Source organism: Eptesicus fuscus, chromosome 20 (assembly GCF_027574615.1).
Source record: "Eptesicus fuscus isolate TK198812 chromosome 20, DD_ASM_mEF_20220401, whole genome shotgun sequence".
NCBI lineage: Eukaryota > Metazoa > Chordata > Mammalia > Chiroptera > Vespertilionidae > Eptesicus > Eptesicus fuscus.
The window spans coordinates 3,290,027-3,306,987 of NC_072492.1; the positions used below are offsets into that span (position 1 = coordinate 3,290,027).

The 16,961-nt window shown below is 39.2% G+C and overlaps 1 protein-coding gene across 1 annotated transcript in view; it reads right to left on the bottom strand.

Annotated features, from left to right (window-relative positions):
* NCOR1 (nuclear receptor corepressor 1) overlaps positions 1–16,961 on the bottom strand; it is a 207,516-nt gene that overhangs the window by 22,886 nt on the left and 167,669 nt on the right. The window contains exons 28-38 of the mRNA XM_054709719.1: positions 16,390–16,555; positions 14,100–14,240; positions 12,451–12,534; positions 11,734–11,990; positions 10,245–10,605; positions 7,050–7,277; positions 4,593–4,802; positions 3,984–4,133; positions 3,519–3,632; positions 1,741–1,906; positions 1,037–1,530 (exon numbers count right to left, since the gene is read on the bottom strand). Coding sequence (XP_054565694.1) covers positions 1,037–1,530; positions 1,741–1,906; positions 3,519–3,632; positions 3,984–4,133; positions 4,593–4,802; positions 7,050–7,277; positions 10,245–10,605; positions 11,734–11,990; positions 12,451–12,534; positions 14,100–14,240; positions 16,390–16,555 — 2,371 coding nt within the window. The remainder of the gene's footprint in view (positions 1–1,036; positions 1,531–1,740; positions 1,907–3,518; positions 3,633–3,983; positions 4,134–4,592; positions 4,803–7,049; positions 7,278–10,244; positions 10,606–11,733; positions 11,991–12,450; positions 12,535–14,099; positions 14,241–16,389; positions 16,556–16,961) is intronic.

Here is a 16,961-nt window from a genome sequence, read left to right on the forward strand (position 1 = left end):
ACTCAATTTCATGAATGAAAACAACAGAGAGATGGCTATATATGGTTAAATTACTTCAAATATTAGCAGATGTTTGTGTAAATCAGTGGTTCTCAACCTTTCTAATGCCGCGACCCTTTAATACAGTTTCTCATGTTGTGGTGACCCCCAACCATAAAATCATTTTCGTTGCTACTTCATAACTGTAATTTTGCTACTGTTATGAGTCGTAATGTAAATATCTGTTTTCCGATGGTCTTAGGCGACCCTGCTAGCGGTTCTCAACCTGTGGGTTGCAACCATCGGAAAACACAGATATTTACATTACGATTCATAACAGTAGCAAAATTACAGTTATGAAGTAGCAACAAAAACAATTTTATGGTTGGGGGTCACCACAACATGAGGAACTGTATTAAAGGGTCGCGGCATTAGAACGGTTGAGAACCACTGGTGTAAATACTTGTTTGTTCCTTCAGGAATTTTATAAAGAATTTAGGCAATAGTTAAAAATAAATTTACAGTAACTTTTCCAGCATTTTACTGTAGATCTGTGAATTCTTACAAACCTACAAGGTAGACATCAAAGTGACCAGACTTCATCAAAATCCAACTTGCAACCTACCTAAGACCAACAATAAGGTGGCCTCCCTTTTAAGAGGCTTTGGGATATCAGCCTAAATACTGAGCCATATCCCAGAAACACTGACTGAGGAATTAGGCCTCAGTAGCACAGAGCTTAATGATACATCTATCACCTTTCAGATGGCTGAAATGTCAATAAGCTCTGCCCTCGGTCTATCTACTTTCCAACCTTAATGAAGAGCATAATTTTCTCATGCAAGATAACTTGAAAGGTATCCATAAGAAATGCTGACATTAAGTAACCATAAAAACAGCAGAGAGACATTGTTGCACTACTAGCCCACAAAACCTTTCTATTACATTTTCTATCAAGATTAGGATTTTCTTTATGCCACATTGTTCTGCGTTGCCTAAGGAATAAAGTAATCTTTACTGAGATATCACATTGCAAAACTCAGATGGAGATACATACAGCTACTAGAAGAGTCTGAGCTTTGAGAGCCACGTTCCCTCGCATCCTTGTCCGAGGCAATTTGCCGGGTGATGATCACGTCTATGAAGTTAGCTGCAGTAATGGTAGTCTTCCCTCGGGTCCTTAGCTCTTCCTCATATCTGGATTTTGGAGGAGGCCCTTTATCTTTCCCAGCCTCAGAATAAACTACTGAAGAATGAGGCTGGGGCTTGCCACTTGGAAAGGCTGAAGAAGTGTACAGACACTGAACAGGTCTCTTCTCCACCTCCAGGGTTTTCTGCTCTAGCTGCTGCTGCTCACTAACTGCTGCTGACCTGCTTCTCAAATTTTCTTCTAACCTGGCAGCTTCATGCTTACTCTCTTTTGTTTTGGAAACATCCATCTGGGGGGCAGAAGCTGCAGCATCCACAAGAGCAGCCAGGGCATCTGCAGCAGTGTTGTAGCGGGAGGCGGGCAGGCCTTGGCTTAGCGAAGGGCCCCCCGCAGGCAGTGGCCTGTAAATAAACCAAACACAGCTGTGAAGGGGAGGCTCTGCACTGGGGGGTGCAGTGGGGAGATGGAAGGACAAACTGCAACAACAACCAATGTTTAGTGGGTAGTAAATCAGTACTAAAATGACTGCAACCACAAACTAAAAAGTGTGAATGCAAGAAAGTGGTGTTTTGTGTGTTGCTTTTTTGTCGAAATGTATACAACAGACTTACATGATTCGTAGCTGAGCACTTGGATCCAAAGTTGTAATTACACTGGTTCCATTGGTTCCCTGGAAAACACTGGGTCTTTGCTGCAATATGGTCTCCTGAGCTCTTACCGAAGGGGACGGGGAGCGAACATATCCGTGACTGCCGGGTCGGCCAGGCTGCTCTGAGCCTTCAGGGGGCAGGAAAAAAAAAAGGCAAGTCGTAAGGAAGAAGCTAGAGACAGCAACATTTAGGGATTGTTAATTTCATAATATTCCTAAATAGGTAAAAGGAACATCAGATAGGAAATTGATATCCCACCTTCTGGCCTCTGTAGAAATATGTTCTGTAAGAGTTTCTTAATAAAGATGCAAGAAAACCACACCAGCAACAGGAAACAAAAGCACCAGCTATCATTTACTGTCACTGCCATTTCTGACAAGTTCTATCTTGATTCCAGAGAAACAAAAATAACACTGATAATGCAGTACTAATACAAATCAGATAGATTCGTTTTTCAGCTTCTTCCTCCAATTCTCGTGTGTTTATCATTTCCAAAATCGAATTCGGTGCCACTTTCTAAGGATCATCATGAAAGTAAACTGCTGCCCTCCGGGTTTCAGGCTGTTTCATTCACCCAGTTCCTCCTGCCCCTCCATAAGTACCCGTTTCTCTCAGCAAACCCTCTTTTTCTTTTTTAATCCTCACCTGAGGATAAGTTTTTACTGCTTTTTTTAAGAGAGAGAGGGAGAAAGAGAGAAAGAGACATTGATGTGAGAAACACTGATCAGTTGCCTTCTCATACAGGCCCCGACTGGGGATTAAACCCACAACCTGTTCACGTATGGGGCGATGTTCCAACAAAGTGAACCACCGGACAGGCAGCAAGCCTTCTTTTGACACAAAATCATTTACCCTGACCTTCCCAAAAGCGCAGCTCCACAAACTACACTTCTTCAATATTTTGAGACTTTTTTGTTCACTTTACCTTAGCCCCTGACTGGTCAAAACTATTTTACTCAGAAGCCCTCACATTCCTGCTCTACTCACTTTCTTTTCTTCCACCTCCTGTTCTGAGCCCTCACTCTGACTTTCTTATTCTTTGTCCTCAGAAGAGCCAGCAGTCTCAGTATACACCTGTTCTCATTGCAGGTAGCACCTAGGGTAGCCTTTTCAGCAATTTTCCCCCTTCTGACCATACATCAGCTCATGTGATTGTTTCTATAGGTTACATTCCCAGGAGTGGAATTGCTATTTAAATTTTTATATCTCTGAAAAGGCTCTCCCCATCTGCACTGCCACTGATAATGTATGAGAACCAGTGCTTCTTCAGACACTACAACACCGGACATTATCGACCTATGAAATATGAAGAACAAAAATGGTATTTTATTGTGTTAATCTGCATGTTATTCATCAGTGGGACCACAGATACTTTTAAAGTATAGTTCCTGCTGAAGTCACATATCACTTGTACTTGGCTTCCTACACATGTCTTCCTATCTATGAGCCTTTCACTTGGGCTGCTTCCAGCTCCAAGGAGCTCCCCCGCCAGTATCTTCAGGGCCAAGTGTAGCCACCACGGGCCAAAACAAAACACCTTCATCATGAAAACTTCATTTTCCCGTTTAAAGTTTATCTCGGCACCATTTCAACTTTTCTAGCATTTTTAACCTGTGTACTTCCTGTAAGGCATGGAATTACTTTCTCTCTTGAAATTCTTGTTTGTCAGAACCTTGGCATCCCGCTACGTCGCAGATTACAAAGGAGCGTCCACAGAATGACAGAGCCACCCCACTCACCGGGCCGAAGGTAGAGGTCTGAGGAAGCTGCAGCGATCCGTTCCCGCTCCTTCTCCCGCTCCCTTTCACGTTCTCTTTCAGCACTTGCAGCGGCTGCAAGGTGTGTTGAGTGTCCTGTAAAACACATAAATCTGTAACTTAAAGACAAAAATATTAACCTATCAGGCACAATTCAATTTCAAAATTCTTAAGTAACTGAATTTTTTAAAAAAATGTTTCATATTTAAAATGTAGAAAGTTCATTTTATTATTCTTAGATGATAAATGGAGCCTAACACAAGTTACTTTAGGATATTTCTAGAGTACCTAGTGACAGGCACTAGCGATAGCAACTATTACTAAATATTAAATGGAAAACACAGACCATATGGGGGAAAAGTGTCCCAAATATCTCCAAAGGCTATACTGTCAATCCTGGAGCGCACTGCTCATGTAAGAGAGGCATGTGAGTGCGTGGACTCTCACCTGGAGACAGAGAAGCAGAGTTGTATGGCCGGGGAGGGAACGTAATCTGCGTCCCAGGAATGTAAGTGATTCTGTCCATGGGAGGAGTACCTGTTCCCCCTGGGTGAGGCACTAAAATTGCTGGAGGCATATTGGTCAGATCAATGATTCCTGCTCAAAAGACAAATACAATAAAATTATATTAAATTAAGTATTATCCTAGAGATACAGAACTACACATGGCTTTGTTGTTGTTTATCTCTATAACCCAATGATACACTGTGTTCATTACAAATAAAGATGTTTAAGAACTTAATCATTTTGTAAGGCTTTCTTTAAATCTAGAGAAGGATATGAAATACTCCGCCCCACATGGACTTACGAGACAGAAAACCGGTAAAACAATGACTTCAACATCTAGCACAATGACTTGGTTTACTTATTTCAGTGTTTACCAAAATGCCCTGTCTCAATACATTACTTTGCCTTCAAGGGCTAAAGGCTATAGAAAAAAGTAATGCCTTCTTTTCTTTTTTTTGCATAGTTCATTCAACAAATTATTTATTGAGTACCTAGGACACCCTGGGTACACAGTAAGTTCTACGAAATCTGAACTGCGAAGACACAGACCCCTTGTTGCTGGGTACGGGAGACCCAGCTGCTGCTCTCGTGGGGAGAGTCCTCTGGCCACATCTGGGCGCAAGTTCACTTGCATCTGCTGTGAGGTAATGTAATCATTGAGGATGGTCTGTCTCGTGTTCTCCATTGCATAAAGCTGATATTGACTTGGGTAACCTGGAGTTGGTGAAAGCTGTCTCTGAAACAGGTAAGCAGCAGCAGCTGATTGAGAGAACGAGAGAAAGGCATGTCTTTTAGTCTAGGCAAAATTCCTTTGCTAAACATCATTCACAAAAAAGAGCAAGGGAACAACAGTCTATCGGGCTAATGCACACATGCATCTTTTATTTAGCGTGGGACGGTGCTGAAGAGAGGAAGATGGATTCATTTTAGACCTTAATATATATCTCAGCAATATTTAATATACACATTCTAATGTCAGATGGAATGGAAAAGGGGAAAGAGGAACTAGACAAAATACAGTATTAAACTTTTACCAGTAGAAAAGACGCTAAAAAAATTCTCAAGTAGTTTCATAGTCTCAATCTTTGCTATGTACCTTTATTATAATTTCACCTGAAGTTTCTAAGAGCTGTTTGAAAATAAAATTATTTTTAAAGTACTGATTGTCCAATATGACCAAATGGAAAAACGTGTGAAAACACTTTGTGACAAACAGTAACTTTATTTCTTTGGGGGTGAAAATGATTAGTCCATTACCATTTAATTAGTCCATGTGTTTAGAGGAGAGATTAGCAAACTTTTCCTATAAAGGGCCAGATGTCAAAAATCTTATGGTCTCTGCCATTGGAGCCACAGACAGAAACAAATGCATGTGGCTATGTGCTAACAAAGCTTTATTTATACAAAGAGGCAGGATCAGAATTTTGCCCCCAGGCCATAGTTTGACAACCCTAGGCTCGAGAATGACACAAGATATTAGGAAGGGGTAGGTATGGTAAAAAGAAAAAGGTAACACCTCTATCCTCAACACATTCGTAATCCAGCAAAAACTAAAAAATGACAAGCAAATCAAAGTGCCATAAAATAAAGGACTGTGATAAACACTAAATAAAAGTATAAACATTCCACTTTTTCTGAATGCTTGAGTAAACTATTCTATATGTGTGTGTGTGTGTGTGTGTGTGTGTGTGTGTATATATATATATATATATATATATATATATATATATATATATTCTACCTAGAACATATGACAGGTTTTCTGGAATGTTTGCTTCCCATTCATCTAGAACTCCATAGCCAGGTAAGTCTGTCCACGGACTCCATGGGAACTTCTGTCTCAGTTCTGGACAGTCCCTAAGGGCCTAGGAGTGGACTCCTCTGAAATGTTCTCAGTTAACAATTTGATGGCAGTAATACAGCTTTCAGATAAAATATTTTCCACACATACTCTTAGAAAGCTTGGCACATGGGTAACGAAGATTGCTTCCCTAAAGACCAAGCTAAAACACAAATGTTCTGTGTCCCAATTTCAACTTGAATGATGTAACAAGCAAGAAGAGGTATGAGCAGAAAAAACATTTGAGTTGAGTCTGAGCAGGCAAGAGGAGGAGGGAGTGGGACCTGGGAGGACAAGGGTGGAGCCCACACAGCAGGTGGGTCAGGACAGAGGGCCCAGCTGAGAGTCTCCACCAACCTGCCAACAACCTGCTGACTGTGCCCATGGGACTCCTTCCCTGTGCAGAGCAGCTGCCCTGCTCCTGGCGCAGCATCACCGTGTCCAGTGCAGATTGCTCTAGAAAACCTAGACACTTCTGCACCTACCAAATTTATATTCATAAAGTTCCTTCTAGCTATACTTGCTGTGTAATTATGTAACTTAATGAAATAATCTATAAATGAGAGAAAAATGAAGAGTGGTTTCCCTGGAAACTGACTATTTTGGAAAGACTCAATACAGAAGGTGAATCAAGTATGGACTAGACAATTTTAAAAGACAAGGGGGAAAAAAATCTAGAAGGGTTCTGTATTTAGATTGATTTGAATGACTAAATTCTAACTTCATTTGAAAAACCAAACCTGGAAATGTAAGTGTTTACATAAGAAAGACAATGGTAAGGTTTCATTAGTGAACCTGGCCTCAGATTAGAACGCTGGTAAATGAATGCCTATGTTGTAAATTAAAATGTTTCGGCTATGCCTGTGCCATTTAAAAATAATTCTTCATATACATTAAGCCACTTTTTCAATCAGCTTAAACAAATGCCATCAGATAAAAGGGCTTTTGATATACATATTACTTTTAGTTCTTTAAGGGGTACTGTAATATCTTGTTTCCTAACTTAGATGCTGGTAACATGGGGTGGTACAGTTTGTGAAAATTCACTGGACTGTAAACTCATGATATGTGCAACTGTCTGCATACTGTACTTTAATAAACAGAAATTTTAAAGTCACACAGGTATATTATTTCTTTCCATAAATTAACACTACCACTGTGCTTACCAGGATCCAGAGCCCTGTGAAACGGCATGGCTGGATCCAGGTGTGTGGGAAGATGGCTCCTGTACACCTCTCCTGTGGTGCTGCCTCGATGATGGGGATCAAAAGGACTGTGGCTCACTACAGGGTCCACCCCGGGTACTGGAGACTTCGCTGGCATGCTTTCCCTCTGGGTAGGGGTCAGTGTCGATTTTCTTTCATGATTGACAGATTTGCTAGAAGGAAGCGTAACTGGAAAAAAGAGTCAACACCACAAATTCTTAAGAAAACTTGCTGAGTATGATATTTAACCCTGTCTCAACCAATCAAATACAGACTAGAGTCATATAACATTTTGATCTTCCGTCCACTAAACATGCAACATTCAATCTTGCAAAATATGCAAATGTGAAGAACTAGCAGAAGATTTTGAGGTTTGCAGATCACTACCTTTTGGATCACAGCACTAGTGTTTTAAGACTGAATGTTAAGATTAAAATGACGTTCAGTACTCTTCTTTAAATCCCATTATAAATAATTTTGTTTTCTGTATGACTTTAACATTCTGAATTCTTTTGATCTCACACGTATCAATTCACAACTTCCTCTCTATCACCCAGACTCCTTGCTGCCCATCAGGCGCTTAGTTATACAGTAGTCTCCATTCCTCCTTTGTCTTTTATATTCTGAGGTTTCATTTACCCGTGGTCCACAATATTAGATGGAAAATTACAGAAATAAACAATTCATAAGTTGTAAATTGTGTCGCGTTCTATGTAATGTGGTTGAAATCTCATGCCCTCTGGCTCCTCCTCCATGCAGTACTGCACTATAAGAACACTACCTGCCCATTAGTCACTTAGTAGTCCTCTAGGGTATCTGTCCAAGGACTGCACTGCTTGTGTTCAAGCCACCCTTGTTTTACTTAATAATGGTCCCAACGCACAGGAGTGATGCTGGCAATTCAGATCTACCAAAGAGTAGCCATTAAAGTACTTCCTTTAAGTAAAAAGGTATGTCCAGGGAAAACCTCTATATGCAGTATAGAGGTACCAGCTTTGGTTTCGGGCATCCACTGGGGGTTTTGGAACATATTCCTTGCAGATAAGGGGGAACCACTGTACTATTTTTCCTTGCTCTGTACTTTCAAAAGACTTTCTCATTACCATACCAACCTCCATCACCCCTGTACTCCAGCCTCTTCTTGTATAAATGTTATTCAATGCTTATTATATGCAAACACTTACTGGCCATCACCCTCAACTGTTTTAATAACATAGCAAAACACTGTGATAGGAGATTTATAAGAAATATATGTGGTCTTTATACATAGTTCCTAACTCATAGCTCCCCAAGCCCTTCGAATTTCCTAAGTGTTAGAGGGACAAAGGTGTCTTTTGTTGTTATGAGGTGGTGACTTCAAAGCACCCAGGAGAGGGGGGATGGCTGGCAGGAGAACCAATCACATGACTGGAGGGTTGGAACTTTCAGCCCTACTCCGACCTCCAGGGAGGCTGGAGGATGAATCCAGTTGTCAATGACCAGTGATTTAATCAATCGTGCCTATAGAATAAAACATTCATGAAAAAGCAAAAGGACAGCCTTCAGAAAGCTTCCAGGTTGTTGGGCAATGGAGGTGCTGGGAGAGGCATGGGAGCTCCACACCCCTTACCACATACCTTGCCTATGCATCTCTTCCATTTGGTCATCTGGTACCTAAAATGTTTCTCTGACTTCTGTGAGTTGTTTCAGAAATTAACTGAACCCAAGGAGGGGGCTGTGGGAACCTCTGATTTATTGCCAGTCAGTCAAAAGTACAGGTAAAAATCTGGACCAGCGATTGGCATCCTGCGTTGGAGGGTGTCCTCGGAACCTCCAATCTGCAGCCAGATGATCAGAAGCAGAAGTGGGTGGGAAAGGAGGAAGGAGGGAGGGGGTCTTGTAGGCTGAACCTTAACCTGTGGAATCTGATGCTCTCTCTGGGGAGACAGTGTTGGAATTGAGTTGAATTCTTGGATACCGTGCTGATATCTGAGAATTGCTTGTTGGTGTGGAGACCCCTCCACACACACACACCATGTTGGAAACTGGTTCTCAGAACACCCAAAATAAACACACAGAAAATAAATTCTATCATTTTAGCCATTTTAAAGGGGACAATTCAGTGGCATTAATATACTTACAATGTTATGCAACCAGCACCACCATCTAATTATTAATACTTTGATAATATCAACTTGACCATGATCAAACAAATCTGGTCACAACCAAGAAACATACTCTGATTCATTACATTCTCTTCCAAGCCTCAACTTGCTCAAATATAAAGTGCATTTTCCCTCCTCAAGGCAATTCTTCAAAACTATAGCCGAAAGGTTTTGGATTCACCAACCTACTCAAGCAGGCACTTCCCTCTCTCCTCCCTCCATGCTACCACCACACCTCTCCCAACGACTAAATCACACTTCTTCACAACTCACACAGTGTCCAGCCCAGGACCTTGCACATGAGCCCTCAATTAATATGCACTTCAATACAATTTAAAATGATAAGTGGAAACACTTTTAAGAAGGCGTCAGTTAGTTTGAAGGACCACCTGACAAAAATCAATGTCTCTCTTACCTTACTGATGTACCCTCTAGTAACAAGAACAATAGTTCACATTTACTGAGTCCTTCAACATGCCCAGCACTATTCTTTTAAAGTTCTTTAAACATACAACCTAATTTTATCTACACAACAATCCAGTGAGGCAGGTCTTAATACTAGTTACCATTGTATGGATGAGGAAACACAGGCACAGAAAAAGCAAGTAAGTTGTCCAAGTTCATGCAGTACGAACAATCTTAGTTCAAGCCTGAACAGTCTTGCTTCACGGCCTAAACTTTCAACTACCATACTGATTGCTGCTGAGGAAACAACTGTCAAAACTAATTTCCAGAAAAACTAGGATTAGCTGGAGGGGCTGGAGAGGACACTCCTAAGACTATTCTATTCTAGAGCATTTTTGGACTCCATCACACTCCGCACTTGATTAAAATATTGGATATCTTACCTACAATTATGTCTATTTTAATCTGGTAGCCCTCTATAGCCCTAGCATCAAGCACAACCTAAAGATCCTGTGACAACGTAAAGCTAACAATTTGACATTTACTACTAGCCAGATGTGAAAAAGCTCAATAAAAATGATGAGACAAGGACACAAGAAGAGCATACCATCAGAAGTCCTATTCATCATGGGTGAGCCTCTGGACATGGTGCTTTGATAGCTCACAGGTGTCCGCCGTGCACTGGAGTCGTCGTAAATCCCTGGACTCATCTGTGCTTTGGGAGCTTCATGAAGTGTTGACCTAAGAACTGAGGTGCCAGAGCTTACCACAGATGTATGCCGGGAACGCAATTGCTCGCCCGCTTTCACATCCTCGTATTTTCCCCGTTCTATCACTTTTATGTTCTCTGGCACAATTTCCAGTGGAGGCATTCCACGAGCTAGTTTGCTAGGTACTGTGATTAAGGATTTGACATTGTGTTTGATGGCAGATTGACCTGAGTTGTTGTCAAACTTTATTGGTGTGCCCTAAAAGGAAAGAAACGAACATTACAGGTAGCCCAAAGCACCTGAATATTTTCCCATCTAAGGTCTCTGTTTGGCTCATGGAAATTATAGTTTGCTATAGTAGTCTTTTTTCTTTTCAACTGCAGTTTACATTCAATATTATTTTGTATTAGTTTCAGGTGTACAGCATAGTGATTAGACAGCCACATGCTTTACAAAGTGGTCCCCTGATATTTCAAGTACCCACCTGGCACCATACATAATTATTATAATATTGATGACTATAATCCATATGCTTTACATCCCTGTGACTATTCTGTAACTACCAATTTGTACTTCTTCATCCCTTCACTTTTCACCCAGTCCCCCATCTCCCCTCCCCAGCTAGTAACCTCAGTTTCTTCTCTGTATCTGTAAGTTTATTCTGTTTTGTTTGTTCCTTTATTTTATTTTTTAGATCCCACACATAAGTAAAATCATATAGTATTGGTATGATTTATTTCACTTAGCATAATACCCTCTAGATTCATCCATGCTGTTGCAAATGATAAGATTTCATTTTTTTAAAGGCTGAGTAATATTCCATTGTATATATGACTTTTCTTTTTAATTCTCATTCAAGGATATGTTTTTATTGATTTTTAGAGAGAGAGGAAGGAAGAGAAAGAGAAAGAGAAAGATTAATGCGAAAGAAAAACATACCAAAACCTAGGTATGTGCCCTGACTGGGAATTAAACCAGCAATCTTTTGGAATACGGGATGTTCCAAGTAACTGAGCCACCATCTATTGAAGGGCACTTAGGTTGCCTCATCTTGGCTATTGTATATAATAGTTCAATGAATATAGACAGGGGTGTACATATTCTTTCAAATTCGTGTTTAGGATGTAGTAATCTTTATTGTCTGTGTGCATATCTCAATTATAAGCCCATGGATCCTGAGGTACATACTTTCCCACATTATACACAGCACACTATGAACACAGTAAAAACTAATGTTAAAGCATACATAAAACTCTCATGCTTACTTCCAAGAGACCTGATCTCAAAAAAACTACTTATAATTATTAAGTTGAACTTTTTAAAATGCTTCATAAATATTACAGTCTAAAGTGGAATGACTGGCAAAAAGAACCACAATCCAGTTACCTGGGAGATGGAACCCTCAATTATTGGCCTTGTGCTTTGGACCACGTCTGGAGTTTTTCGGCTTTCCTGAGTTAAAATATCTTGTCGCGGAATCTCGTGAATGGAACGCCCCATTTCTTTGATGGTGGTAATGCCATCATATGGTTTTCCTTTGGTAATGGCACCTTCAAATGCTCGTATGGGAGGACTCTCCCTTTTAATCTGTTTGGGATACTTAAGGCCATCTTCAAAGCTTTCAGTTGTTGTTCTTGGTGTGCCTTCAAATAAGAATTCAAGAAACATACTTACTAAAACAATGCCCATGGTTGCATAAAAATGCCACTAACTGTACAATTAATTGTTCAAATGGTAAATTTTGTTGCAATTTTACCACAACTAAAAAAACTTAATGCCTTGTCATCTTGCAGTTTCCAATCAATTTCCTGTTTATGACAGATCTTTAAATAAATATTCATCAGTCATTTTTTAGGGTTGTTCAAAATTTCATACATCATTATAATACAGACCAGAATGGTTATTACATAACAAAGATATCTCTACATTAAAAAATTAGGCAATTATCATCTTCAAAAAGAAGAAAGAGAAGATTTGTAATAAAGATTAAATATCTAATATTTCAAAGGGGAAAATATCGTGAAAAACATGTTTCATGTACTGCAAATTAATGTCAAACTAGTATGCAGTGAGGGAGTCACAACAAACAAGCGAAATGTTTACCCTGCATTATGGAACCAGAGAGCACAGTCCTTTCTTTGAGGTCAGAATGAGGACTCCCCCTGGGCAACGCTCGGCATATCAGTCCTTCAAAACAAGAAAGCAATTCAAGTATTAAACACAATGTGTACGTCAATCCACATGTACTTACACTGTCCTTAGAGTATATGTTTTTGATAAAAGCTCTATAGGGAAAGGAATATCACTGAAAACTATGTATGGTGCCAGGTGGGCACTAGACTTATCTGGGGGATAACTTTGTAGATTATATAAATGTCTAAGCATTATGCTGCACACTTGAAACTAATATGACATTGAATATCAACTGTATTGAAAAAAAAAAGGGGATATTTTAAATCTGTGAGCTATTCAGAAGCATGTCATGGAATAAAAGTTGGAAGTACCCCTATTCCTTTTTAAATCGTTTCCTAAATAGAAAATGGGCACAAAGGCATCTATTAGAGGTCAAAAAGGACAGAAAGACACTTTCAAAGCTAAATCTAAAATCCCATTGCTTCTTTATCAAGGTGAGAGAAAATACAAAGGGACTGAAAATCATTGTTAACTCTGAAATACATCTGTGAAAAAAAGAAAACATTGAAAATAGATAACTCGTAAGTATATAAAACATTAAATGAAACATGCAAATCAAAATTAAAGAGTTATAAATAAGCCTTTAATAAGCTTCATGTTATATGTGTGTACAGGGTGGGGCAAAAGCAGGTTTACAGTTGTTCATATGGAAAATAATGCAATAATTACTAAATAATACAAGAATAAACTCTATTTCACATACAACTTTTGTCCCACCTTGTATTGCTTATAAGTTGAGGGGTCCTTACCCTGATTTTAGTATTTCATCCAGATTAAAATTAAACAGTTGAGGCAGGTTAAGAGTTCAAGAAAGTGAGTCATTAAGAAAAAAACCAGCCCGGCCATGGTGGCTCAGTGGTTAAGCATCAACCTATGAATCAGGAGGTCACAGTTTGATTCCTGGTCAGGGCACATCCCCGGGTTGCGGGCTAGATCCCCAGTGTGGACCATGCAGGAGGCAGCCGATCAATGATTCTCTCCCATCATTGATGTTTCTCTCTCTCTCTCTCCCTTCCTCTCTGAAATCAATAAAAAATATATTAAAAAAAAAATAAAAACCATACTATTATTTACTGAAGGCATATCATAGGAACAGCACAGGATGGACGCCTGTCTCTAACAATGGTAGGTACAATCTCCTAACTGACAGAAGAGGAAAGAGGTTCAGAGAAATTCACCAAGAAAGGGGAAGCTTGGATTCAAATACATGTCTTTGCTCTATTCATTGCACCACTTTGCCTGCCTCACAACACAAAGTTCTCCTAACGAATTTTACATTTTCAAACTCATTTATCTCAAACAAACAAAAAAAATCTACAAATTATATGAGAATTTTAATAGTTACCTACAATGTGACCAATTATGTTTAACTTTTACTTCCCTTCACTGTCATGTAGCACCTGATTTATATGTCAATATGAATAGAGTTAATTTCATATTAATTCAGGGTCTATTTTATACAGTATACATATTAATAATATACAACCTAACCCAACAATGCACATTTACCAGACCAAACTAAATGTATCTAAATGCTGTTCTGGAAACAAGATTTTTACCCTCTAATGGTGCCGACACGGGAGACTCCCTCATTGACAACCCCTGCTTTATGTTTCCTTCCACTGATTCATAGCTTCTTTTTAAACTGATTTCATGAGCTGTTCTTGGACTCCTTGTCCCTTCTCGGGCATTCTTAATATCTGCAAAATATAGGAACAAGAATTGCTCAGACAGAGTTCAAGGTCTATTGTACAGTAAGAAAGTTACTATAATTTCATAGCCTATCTTATAAAAATAATAATATAAAAATTAGTCTTAACCAACAATATACATCTGTGCAAATGATACTTATAAAAATGTTTTTGTTCATTCAAATATGTTTATTGAGTTCAGGCTTACAAATAAGGTTAACAAATTAAGTCCCTTTGCTCATGAAACTTACCCAATAGTAGCAGATACAGATAAATTACTAGGTAATTACTAGAGAGTATATTAAGTACTATAAAAAGAAAAGTATAATGTGCTATGGGAATGCTGGAAGGGAAACCTAACACTTAAAGGTACAGGTAAGACTGCCTAGAAGTAATATTTAAGCTGAGAACTGAATGACAAAAGTTGCTTAAGTCAAAAGTAAAGGGAGAGCCCTGGCTGGTGTGGCTCAATGGTTGGAGTGTCACTCTGCACACAGAGGATCTCGGGTTTCATTCCCAGTCAAGGGAACATACCTGGGTTGCAGGTTCAATCCCAAGCCCAGTTGGGGCGCATGCAGGAGGCAACCAATCAATGTGTCTCTCTCACATAGATGTTTCTCTCCTCTCTCTCTCTCTCTCTCTCTCTCTCTCTCTCCCCACTCCCTTCCTTCCACTCTCTCTCTAATAAAATAAAATCATTGGGAAAAATATCCTTGGGTGAGGATTAACAACAAAAGAGGTGGTACAGGTCAAGGGAACAGTGAACACAAAAACCCAAAGGCAAGATAGAGTACAATACATTAAAAGAACTTAAACTTGGTCCTGGCTTGGGTAGCTCAGTTGGTTAGAGCATCATCCAGGTACACCAAGGTTGCGGGTTCAATTTCCAATCAGGGCACATACAAGAAGCAAGCAATGAATGCATAAATAAGTAGAACAACAAATCAATGTCTCTCTCTTTCCACTCCCTTCCTCTCTTTCTCTTAAAAAAAAAAAAGGTGGGAGGAGGGAGAGACTTAAACTCAGTTAATGGCCCATGTGTAGAGTGAAGCTGGGAGGAAGAGTGCAGGGGGAGTAACTGCAAAGGGGCTAAGGGAAAAAGTGAGAAGGGGGCAATCTGAAGAGATAAGCTGGAAGCAGATCATGGAAGGGAGATTAAGCCAAGGTAAGGAGTTTAAAATGACCTTAAAGGCCATGGAGAGTCCAGCAGGAAGTGACATGATGTACAGTTCTGACTATGGGTTAAAACTGAAGGCAGGGAGATCAGTTAGGCAGCTACTGAGCCCTTCAGATGACAGATGATGGTAACAGTGGGGAATAACATGAAATGGACGAGTCCAGAGACTTTAGGGAAGAGAAGAGAAACAACATCGTGACTGGTTGATTGGATGTGGAAAGCTTCAAACAGAGAAGTCAAAGATCATGTCCAGATTTCTGTCTTAGACCAGAAACAAAATGTAAACCAATATATGTCAGAATGTTAATGCAACAAAGGAGGAAGGAAATAAGAAAGTTACCATATACTTTGTGTCAGGCACTGTGTGCTCACATACTTGTTTTCTTTATATTTGAAGAGAAAAATAAATCATGACTAGTTACCACTCAGATCACAAAAACAACTGCAAATGAGAACTCAAATTCAGCTCATCACTTGGTTTTTATACCATAACTGAGTCATTCTTATAAAATCATACCACTGGGAAAATATAACTTAAGAGTACATCTAAAGAATTATTTTCTTATAGACATTAAATAGTTATATTTAAGGAGAATTTAAATTCAATATTCTTTCCAGGATTATCAGACTATCATTTACTCCCTAATGCTTAACTCATAAAATAGGAATCTCTTTAAAATAACTGTGATTCTATTAAAGATAACAAAGATTCTTTTCCTAGGCTAAATCAACAAATTAGAGTTGATGTTACCTACCATTTACATGACAATTACTGTAAGGTTGCACTGTTTATCACTTTTCATTGAATGTCTCAGTTAATTTTTCACAAGCATTTCATGAGAAGGTACTATTATCAACCCCTTTTACACAGAAGAAACTTAGACTCAGGGACTTCCCTAAAGCAAGTATGTGGGGCATCAGAGGCCATGTTTTTAGTCACATGTTGTAGTATTGGCTTCCTTGTATAGACATAATACTTACTATCATAAGATAAGATGTGTCCACTTTTGCCTTCATAAATAACATGGCCTTTGGATGCAGCTTCCTCTCTGCCTTTTTCAGGACTGCTCTCTTCAGTAATTCTAGAAATTGGCCCCTTCACCAAAGCCTCAGTTGGTATGCCAGCCTGGGACAGAGCCGGGGTACCCTGCCATCAAATCAAACACAAGTACAAGAAAAGTCACTCAAGTTTAGTGGAAATGCAAGATACCTAAAATTTAATCTACCACACTGAGAGTCAAACCAACCCATATTTCCAAAGAAAAAAGGAGCACATGAGAGCAAATCAGACATTAAGTTTTTATAAACATAAGAAAATACTATATATCTTTATCCTTGAACACTGACACACAAAAAACTCTTAAAATGCTGATAAATATGAATTGAATCAGCTTTCTTCCCCAGTGTGAACTTAAACCCTTATAAAGGCACTTAAGTGGAGAAAGAAAAAAAATTGTGTTAAGGCCTAAAATCATGCAAATGTAATAAAGCTTTTTCAAATTTCTAATAAAAATAAGATAATAAATTAGGGTGTAACTTTTAGAATACCACGA